Source organism: Choloepus didactylus, chromosome 10 (genome assembly GCF_015220235.1).
Source record: "Choloepus didactylus isolate mChoDid1 chromosome 10, mChoDid1.pri, whole genome shotgun sequence".
Taxonomy (NCBI): domain Eukaryota; kingdom Metazoa; phylum Chordata; class Mammalia; order Pilosa; family Megalonychidae; genus Choloepus; species Choloepus didactylus.
In genome coordinates, this window is record NC_051316.1 from 101,327,710 (window position 1) to 101,338,470 (window position 10,761).

The following is a 10,761-nucleotide window of genomic DNA, read 5'->3' on the forward strand; positions in this document are numbered from 1 at the left end:
CATGTGGAATTTGGACTTGTGCATACCCACAGTTGTGTGAGACACTTTTATAAATCTTATATTTATAGGTATCTCTCATTGATTCTGTTTCCCTTGAGAACACTAATACAGATGATAAAAAAGAGTGTTTACTCTGATAGAAATAGATTTGTTGTTATGTAGGGCTATAGAATGTTAGAGGGATTAGGAGATGATTGTGAAGGGGTATGGGTTTTTTTTTTTTTGGAGTAATGAAAATGTTCTAAAATTGTGGTGATGAATGCACATCTCTGAATATACAAAAAGCCATTGATTCTACACTTTGGATGGATTGTATGGTATGTGAATATATTTCAGTAAAATGGCTTTAAAAAATCAATAGTCCATTTATGGGTCTATTTCTGAACACTCTAATAGATTGCATTGGTCTAAATGTCTGTCCTCATACCAGTACCATGCTGTTCAATTACTGTCACTTTGCAATAAGTTTTAAGACTGGGAGATGTGATTCCTGCAACTTGGTTCTTTTTCAAGATGGCTTTGGCTAGTCACAGCCACTTACCCTTCCATATAAATTTGAAGATTGTCTTTTCTGTTTCTGCAGAAAAAGCTGTTGGAATTTTTGTTGGGATTGCATTGAGTTTATGAATTGCTTTGAGTAGAATTGACATCCTAATAATATTTGTCTTCCAATCCATGAACACAGAATATCTTTGCTGTTATTTAGGTCTTCTTTGATTTCTTTCAGCAATACCTCACAGTTTTTTTGTATACAAGTCCTTTATATCCTTGGCCAGATTAATTCCTAGATACTTGATTATTTTAGTTGCTATTGCAAAAGTATTTTTTTTCTTGATTTCCTCTTCAAAGCGTTCATTACTAGTACAGTACCTAGAAACCCTACTGAATTTTCCATGTGATCTTCTACACTGGCACTTTCCTGAATTCATTTGTTAGTTCTAGCAGCCTTGTTGGTTTTTCAGGATTTTCTGTATATAGAATCATGTCATCCGCAAATAAGGAAAGTTTTACTTCTTTTTTCAATTGGATGCATTTTATTCTTTGACTTGTCTCATTACTCTGGTGAGAACTTCTAGATCTATATTGAATGACAATGGTGACAGGGCATCCTTATCATGCTCCTGATTTTAGTAAGAAAGCTTGATTCAGTCTTTCAGCATTGAGTGTGATGTTAGCACTGGGTTTTTCATATATGCCTCTTATCAGATTAAGGAAGTTTCTTTCTATTCCTAGTTTTTAAAGTGTCTTTATCAAGAACTGGTGTGGATTTTGTCAAATGTTTTTTCTGCATCAATTGAGATGATCATGTGGGTTTTTTTTTTTCTTCATTCTATTAATGTGGTATATTACATTAATTGATTTTCTTTATGTTGAAACACCCATGCATATCTGGGATAAATCCCACTTGATCATGGGTGTAGAATTCTTTTAATGTGTTGTTGGATTTGGTTTATTAGTATTTTCTTGAGGATTTTTGCATCTACATTCATAAGAAACATTGGCATTTTTATCTGACTTAGGTATAAGGGTGATGTTGGTCTCATAGAATAAGTTAGGGAATGTTTCCTCCTCTTCAAATTTTTGGAAGAGTTTTACCAGGATTGGTGTTACTCATTCTTGGGATGTTTGGTCAAATTCACCAGTGAAGCCATCTGGTTCTGAACTTTTCTTTGTTGGGAGATTTTTGATTACCGATTCAATCTCTTTACTAGTTATTATGTAATTTGTTGGCATACAAATGTTCATAGTATACTCTTATAATCCTTTTTGTTTCTGTGGGATCAGTAGCAATGTCCCCCTTTTCATTTCTAATTTTAGTTATTTGTGGCCTTTCTCTTTTTTTCTTTGCCCATCTAGCTAAATGTTTGTCAACATTATTGTTCTTTTCAAAGAACTGAGTTTTGATTTTGTTGGTTCTATTATTTTTTATTCTCTACTTCATTTATCTCTTTTCCAATCTTTGTTATTTCCTTTTGCTCACTTTGGGTTTAGTTTTCTCTTCTTTTTCTAGATTCTCTAATTTTGAGACAAGTTCTCTTATTTGAGATCTTTCTTCTTTTGTAAGGTAAAGATTTAGAGCTGTAAATTTCCCTTTCAGCATTGCCTTTGCTATATCCTATATGTTTTGGTATGTTGTCTTTTCATTTTCATTCACCTCAAGATATTACCTAAATTCCTGTATGATTTCTTCTTTAACTCATTGATTGTTTAAGTGAAAATTGTTTAACTTCTACATATTTGTGAATATTCCATTTCTCCCTTTGTTAATGATTTTCAGCTTAATTCTATGCTGATCAGAGAAGATACTCTGTATAATTCCAATATTTTTGAATTTATTTATGTTTTAGCTAATGTGGTTTACCCTGGAGAATGATCCATGTTCACCACAGAAGAATGTATATTCTGCCATATTTGGGTGAATTGTCTTTTGTATGTCAGTTAGGTGTAGTTGGTTTATGGTATCATTCAAGCCATCTATTTCCTTACTGATCTTCTGTCTAGATCCATTATTGAATGTGGTGTATTGAAGTCTCTTACTATTGTACAACTGCCTATTTCTATATTCAAAACTGTCAATATTTACTTTCTATATTTTTGGGCTCTGCCATTGGGTGCATATATATTTATAATTGTTATGTTTTCTAGTTAAATTGTCCCCTTTATCAGTATATAGTGCCCTTCTTTGTCCCTCATAATGATTTTTGACTTAAAGTGTGTTTATGCTGAGATTCTTGTAAACCACATATAGTTGGGTCATGTTTTTTTTTTTTTTTTTTTTTTTTTTTTTGCTTTAAAAATTTTTAATATATCAAAAGGCCTGCTTTAGTGACATGCTACTCCCACCAGAAAATAACCCCAGTACCCCCTTGTCGGGAACATAAAGCTTAAGTTGACCAGCCAACTCATATTGCTGAACCCCTGTGTGTACAAGTACATGTGTGTCTTCCAAACCAGAGCCACCAGGCTCACGTGACTCCCACTGCTAGTAACCTGCATCTACCTGTTACCGGACCAATTCCCGCTCCCTTTGGAAGGTTGGGAAGGGCACAATGAAGCTCCCCAAGTGGAAGGGAGGGAATAATGACCTCAAGTAGCCAACTTTTCAAACAATGCCTCTTCCACCCTGACTCAAAAGGAGATCCTTATTTCTAACCAGACAAATTTGCCTTCCAGTGATTAGAATGGTTTTCTCCTTTAAAAAAAACACATATATCCACACACCCATACATATAATTTTTTTGTTTTTACATTTAAATATAAAAATACTACTCTGCTTTGTGTTATAAATGGAGGACCAAGCAATAGGAACTTTTTCTTCTTCTTATGGTAGGACTATCCATCAGTTAACACTCTTCAGGTTAGGGCATTTAGCCTCAAGCAAGGGAAGCACAACAGCAAGAGATCAAGGGCATTTTCCTCCTAATCTCCGTAACCTTTCCTTCTCTAACTCCCACTTCAAAAGGAAAGTTGGTTATAATCCTTTTTAAAAAATGGAACTTCCCACCAAAAGTGGGAAGGGTAAATTCTCAGCTATCTACTCAGTAAGTCAGCTCCCCCTCACCTTAGCTAACCTCACAGAAAAAGTCCTGCTCTCCTTTCACAAACACAGATGTTTGCTGTCCAGACTGGACTATGCCTACTGGACAAACACACCTGATTAAATGGAAGCAGTGGTTATGTTACCCCTCCTTCTCCTCCCCACTAATGCACTACTTCCTCAGTCTTCCAAAGCTTCTGTGATAGGATAAGAAGGGGGATGGGGTGGGTGTGAAGAGATTAAGAACTTGACCCCTCTACCCTGACCCAAAAAAGCAAGAGTTATTAACTGGGCACAAGGGAAAAAAAAGACCTTGATATTCTGCCCTTTGAGTTACAGTTAGTAGGACAATTGGGAGAGAGGAAAAGTGGGAGTGGGGTGAAGAACTGGGAGGGGTTTGACGGCTGGAGGTCTAAGTCCACTTAGTTCTTATACTGGAAGGGCTCGTCGCCAGTCTCGTTGAGCAGACACGTGCGTATGAGGGCTTCTGTCACCCCAAAGGGGTTACAGTTGGCAGAGGGGTGGCGGTCTTCAAAGTAGCCCTTCTTCTCCTGGCCAACCATCCAGGGAATGCGGATGCTGGCGCCACGGTTGGCTACACCAGCAGAGAAATCATTGATGTAGGAGGTTTCGTTGAATCCAGTTAGGTGCCGGGCGTTGTCAAGGCCCCCCTTGGGATCATAGGCATGGATGTGGTACTGGTGCCGCTTGCTTAGTTTCTCGATGGATTCCTCAGTGTACTTCAGACCATTCTCTTCTCGCGTGGCCTTGGTGCTGAAGTTGGTATGGCAGCCAGCACCGTTCCAGTTCCCAGGAATGGGCTTAGGATCAAAGGTCGCTATCACGCCAAAGTCTTCACATACCCAATGCAAGATGAAACGGGCCACCCAGAGATGATCTCCCATGTCGATGCCTTCACAGGGTCCTATCTGGAATTCCCACTGGGCAGGCATGGCCTCAGCATTCGTTCCCGCGATCTTGATGCCGGCGTACAAGCAGGCCCGGTAGTGGGCCTCCACGATGTCTCTGCCATAGGCTCTGTCTGCTCCCACTCCACAGTAATACGGGCCTTGGGGCCCAGGGAAGCCATTGGAAGGCCAGCTGAAGGGGTGTCCATCTGTCCCCATCAGGGTATATTCCTGCTCCATTCCAAACCACGGGTGATGGTTGCTCACCATGTCCATTATCTGTTTACAGGAGTGCCTTAAATTGGTCTCTGCAGGCTTTTGGTTGTACTTGAAGACTTCACAGAACACCAGCTTGTTGGGGTCCTTGCGGAAAGGGTCCCCAAACATGGCAACAGGGGTGAGATACATGTCACTGTTGGAGCCTTCAGACTGAAAAGTACTAGAGCCATCAAAATTCCACTCAGGCAGCTTTTCTACACACTTGGGTTCACTGTCCAGGGTGCGGGTCTTACAGTGCAGTCCTTCTCCAGTGCCATCAATCCAGATATACATGGCCTGGACTTTCTCGCCCTGGGGCAGAGCCATGTATACCTGCTTGACGCCTTTGTTCAAGTGGGAACTTGCTGAGGTGGCCATGGTGTAAGGTGTTCTGTGCAGCAAGCAGGACAGAGGGCGGGAAGGCCGCAAGAGCAAAGGGACAGGAGGCACGGTGTGCAGGTCAGACGCCCAACTCTTCTCTCATTCTCGGCTCTGCGGGTCATGCTTTCTTAATCCGTTCTTTCAATCTCTGCCTTTTGACTGGAGTGTTGAATCCATTTACATTTTAAGTAACTACTGATAATGCAGGACTTTCTTCTACCATTTTTCTATTTTGTGTTTGTAGGTTTTACTCCTTTTTTGACCCTCAATTCTTCCATTAATGCCTACGGTGATATTTATCATTTTTTAAAAATTGTACCATATTGAGTTCCTTTTCATTTATTTCTGAATATATTTTTAAAATATTTCTTTGTGGTTACCATGAAGCTAAAATTTAACATCCCAAATCTATAACAACCATACTGACTTGATTCATACTTAACTTCAATAGCATAAATATGCACTATTCATATAACCTCATTTCTCCCCATTTTTGTTGTGCTTCTTACAAATTATATCTTTATACAATGTATGTCCAAAACTATAGATTTTTCATTACTTTGTATGCCTTCATATTTTATATCTTGTACAAAGTAAAAACTGGTGTTACATATCTCCCAAAATAACACAATAGTACTGCATTTATAATTACCCATATGATTACCTTTACTGGAAGTCTTTATTTCTTTATCCCACTTTGATCCACTGCCCAGTATTCTTTCCTTTCAGTCTGAAGAATCCCTTTAGCATTGCTTGCAGGGCACATTTAGTGGTGATGAACTCCCTTAGCATTTTTTTAAAACCTTGGAATGTCCTAATCTATTCCTCATTTCTGAAAGAAAATCTTGCTGGATATAAAATTCTTGGTTGGCATTTGTTTTCTTTCCACACTTTAAATTTTTAACACCATTGCCTTCTTGCCACTGTGATTTCTGAGGAGAAACTTGCCCTTAATCTTACTGGGATTCTGTTATACATAACTTGGTGCTATTCTCTTGCTGCTTTCTGAACTCTTTCCTTGCCCTTGGAATTAGATGGTTTGATTACTATGTTTCTGGGCATGGTCCCCTTTGAGTTTATTCTATTTGGTATTCATTGGTCTTCTTGAATGTGCATATTCTTTTCTTTCATTAAATTTGAAGTTTACCTTAAATAGAAGTTTTCTACTATTATACACACACACACACACACACACACACAGTCTCTTCTTCTGGGACTCCAATAATTCATATATTCGTATGTTTGATGGTGTCCCACAGGTCTCTTGGTTTCTGTTTACTTTTTTAAAATTCTTTTTTTCTTCCTACTCCTCAGCTTGAATCATTTCAATTGTCTTGTCTTTGACAACACTGATTATTTCTTCTGCCAGCTCCGATCTACAGTTGAAGCCCTCTTGGGAATTTTTCATTTCAGTTATCATGGTCTTCAACTCCAGTAGTTCTGTTTGGTTCTTATTGTGACTCTCAAGGAGTTTCTCATATTGTTTCTTCATTATTTCCCTCATATCCTTTAGTTCTTTCATTGTTTTTTCCTTTATCTCATTGAGCATACTGAGTATCTTTTTTTTTAAGTCTTGGTCTGGTATGTCCAAGGTTTGGTTCTCATTGATGATGTTTTCCAGATTTTTATATTATTCTTTTGGTAGGTCACCATTTCTCTGTTTTGCAATCTCTTCTTTTGCAGTGTACACTTTAATATTTTAAAGTGTTTACCCTGGGCATTCCCTAAGTTCTCTGTTCTTTACGTTTTGTTTACAGCCAGTGATATGACAGAGATTTCCTTGCATGCAAGAAGCTAATAAAAACAAACAAACCAAAACAAAAAGCACTTTTCACAGTCTTTGCAAATTAGCTGTGCTTCACTGGTGGTTTTCTTTAGAGCTTAGCCCTCCTATCAAGAAAATCAGCCCATGGTGAGTGTGACATGCAAGGTCCTCTGTGTGTTATTTGTGCATGCTCGGAACCATGATGCCTGCTTCTTTTCCTGTGCTTGTTATGGTTAGCACATAACAAGCCTTAGATTTCCCCTGTTTACTGTTTACAGGAGTTTGAATGCCCCCTTTCCCCTTTGACTTACACTTTTTTTTAATTAATTCACTTTTATTGAGATATATTCACATACCATGCAGTCATACAAAACAAAGCATACATTCAATTGTTTACAGTACCATTATCTAGTTGTGCATTCATCACCAAAATTAATTTTTGACATTTTCATTACCACACACACAAAAATAATAAAAATTAAATAAATTAAATAAAATAATAACAATTAAATAAATTAAATAAAATAATAAAAATTAAAGTGAAAAAGAACAATTAAAGTAAACAAGAACACTGGGTGCCTTTTTTTATTTTTTTTCTTCCCCCATTTTTCTACTCATCCATCCATAAACTAGACAAAGGGGTGTGTGGTCCATATGGCTTTCCCAATCACATTGTCACCCCTCATAAGCTACATTTTTATACAATCATCTTCAAGATTCATGGGTTCTGGGTTGTAGTTTGACAGTTTCAGGTATTTACTGCTAGCTATTCCAATTCATTAGAACCTAAAAAGGGTTGTTTATATTGTGCATAAGAGTGCCCACCAGAGTGACCTCTTGGCTCATGTTGAATCTCTCAGCCACTGAAACTTATTTCATTTCTTTTCACAAACTCCTTTTGGTCAAGAAGATGTTCTCTATCCCATGATGCTGGGTCTAGATTCCTCCCCAGGAATCATATTCCATGTTGCCAGGGAGATTCACTCCACTAGGTGTCAGATCCCATGTAGGGGGGAGGGCAGTGATTTCACCTGCCAAGTTGGCTTAGCTAGAGAGAGAGGGCCACATCTGAGCAACATAGAGGCACTCAGGAGGAGGCTCTTAGGCACAATAACAGGGAGGCCTAGCCTCTCCTTTGCAGCAACAGTCTTCCCAAGGGCAAATCCTGTGGTAAAGGGCTGAGCCCATCAAACCACTAGTACCCTATGACATAGACTTTTACCTCCTCCTGGGTGCTCTATTATATGACTTAATGCAGGTAGTTCTTTACCCAGGCAGCTTCAACTTAATAGTTCCTTGCACTGCATTAGCAAGCTGCTTCTCTGCCTTCAGAGAGGGTAAGGCTGGGTTAGGTTTCCTTGTTTGACCTTTTAGGTTTTCACTGGATAGACTAGCATTGAGAGTAGTCACCCTAGTATGCACACAGAGGTTACTCTGCTCCCTGTGAAACAGGACCAGGGACCCACAATGGAAGCACAGTCTGGCTACACATAGTACTGGGGAAGGCGTTGGCTAGGGCACCATATGCTTTACCTACCCTTTTTTCAGGCTGCTTTTTCTTGATTTGGCAGTTGCCCAGTTACTGTGACCTCAACTGGAGTATTGAGGAAGATGGTTCTGCCGATTTTTGCTAGGTGTTCAAAGATTCTGTGGGGGGACAGCATCCTGGGGCATCTGACATCTCCATCTTGTTCTACCAGAAGGTCCTGGTTCCAAATCTTAAGGGGGAAATTACTTCATCTTTCACCATGAAGTATGGTGTTACCTTTAGAATTTTCTCAGATTGAGGAAGTCCCCTCTATTCCTGGTTCCCTGAAAGTGTTTTTAGTTGCATTTTGTCAAATTTTTTTCCTACATCAATTGTAAGAACATGTGTTTTTCTTAATTAACCTGTTAATATAAAAGGATTACATTGATTGATTTTCAAATATTGCAGCAGGCTTGCATTCCTGGGATAAACCCCATTTGTTTGTGGTACATAAGCTTTTTTATATATTGCTAGATTTGATTTGCTAATATTACCTTGAGGATTTTTGTATCTGTATTTATGATGAATATTGTTCCATAGTTTCTTTTTATTGTACTGTTTTCGTCTGGCTTTGGAAGCAAGGTAACATTGATCTCATAAAATGGATTGGAAAGTATTCCTGATTCTGCTATTTTCTGGAAGAGATTGTGTAAATTTGGATTTATTTACCTTGAAATGTTCGGTAGAATTTGGGAATTGTGAATTAGTGAAACCAGCTGAGCCTGGAGTTTCCTTTTTCTGGAAGGTTTTTAACTATGAATTCAATTTCTTTAAAAGATATAGGATTATTCATGTTATCTACTTTTCCTTGAATTTAGGTAGTTTGTAGCTTTTAAAGTGTATTTCACCTAACCTGTCAAATTTATTTGCACAGAGTTGTTTGTCTTATTTCCTTATTATTCTTTTAATGTCTGTGGGATCTATCATAGTATTTTCTCTTTCATTCCTAATATCAGATATCTGTGTCTTCTCCTTTCATTGCTATAGGTCTATCAATTTTATTTATCTTTTCAAAGAACCATCTTTTGGTTTCATTGACTTTCACTAGTTTTCTTCTATTTTCAATGTAACTGATTTCTGCTCTTATCTTTATTTTTTCTTTTCCTTTGCTTGCATTGGGTTTCATTTGCTCTTCTTTCTCTAATTTCTTAAGATTTGGGACCTTTCGTCTTCTCTAATGTGACTATTTAATCCTATAAATTTCTTTCTATATATTTTTTAAGCACCTGTTCAGCTGCATCCCACAAATTTTGATATGTAGTATTTTCATTTTCAATCTTTCAATGTATTTTCTAATTTCTCTTGAGAATTTCTCTTTGGCCTATGGATAATTTAGAAATGTGGCTTAATTTGCAAGTATTTTGAGATTTCCAATTATCTCTTTGTTATTGATTTCTAATTTAATTCCATTATGATCAGAGAAATATTTTGAATGATTTCAATTCTTTTAAATTTGTTAAGATTTGTTGTATGATTCAGATATGGTTTTTATTGGTAAATGTTCCATGTGGACTTGATAAGAATATGTTATTGTTGTTGGATATTCTGTGGCTATTGTGTGGAGTGTGCTATAACTGCCAGTTAGATCCATTTGTTGTTCACCTGTTCTATCTCCTTGCTGATTTCTATCTACCTTGTTCTATTGATTATTGAGAGGGGAGTGTTGACGTCTCCAACTACAACTATTGATCAATCTTAAATATACTGAAATTTCTCTGTCATCTCCATTCTAATATAATATAATATAATACAATATAATATAATATAATATATAATATATATGAGATACATACATATATATTATATAATCCCTTTTTTTTTTTTTTTTTTTTTTTTTTTTTGGCTATTACACTTTTTAGTTCTAAAATTTCCATTTGGTTCTTTTCAGTATTTTCTCTTTTCTGCTGAGACTTTCTTTATTTCCATTAGTTTCAAGCATGTTCACCCTTACTTATTGGAACATGGTTTTAATTGATGCTTTAAAGTCTTTGATAATTCCAGCATCCATGTTATCTCCTGCTGTCACTTATTGATTGATTATCTTTTCCCTTAGGAAATGTTTATATTTTTCTGATTCTTTGTATGTTGAGGAGTTATGAATTGTATTGTAGACATGGGTCTTGTTTAAATTCTATGGAGAATGTGGATTTTTTTGTTGTTTGCTTTCTTCAGACAATGGCCCAGTTAGGTTCAGGCTGAAAATTCTTACCTACCTGCTCTGGGCTGTGATTCAAATGTAAATGCGGCTTTTTAAGGCTTTGTCTTACTACAAAAATCTGTCACATGGGCACACAACCTAGTAACTAGTCTGAGACTGCAGTGGTGGGCTACTGTGTAGTTCAGTTTTCAGAATTGTTTAGGGTCATATCCACATGTGCCCACT

General features: G+C 37.3%; 1 protein-coding gene across 1 annotated transcript; it reads right to left on the minus strand.

Moving 5' to 3' along the window:
• Positions 1-3,684: 3,684 nt before the first annotated feature.
• On the minus strand, positions 3,685-5,134 carry LOC119504958 (glutamine synthetase-like). The gene has a single exon (XM_037797597.1). The coding sequence runs from the start codon at positions 5,080-5,082 to the stop codon at positions 3,961-3,963; it is 1,122 nt and encodes a 373-aa protein (XP_037653525.1). The 5' UTR covers positions 5,083-5,134; the 3' UTR covers positions 3,685-3,960.
• Positions 5,135-10,761: the final 5,627 nt, after the last annotated feature.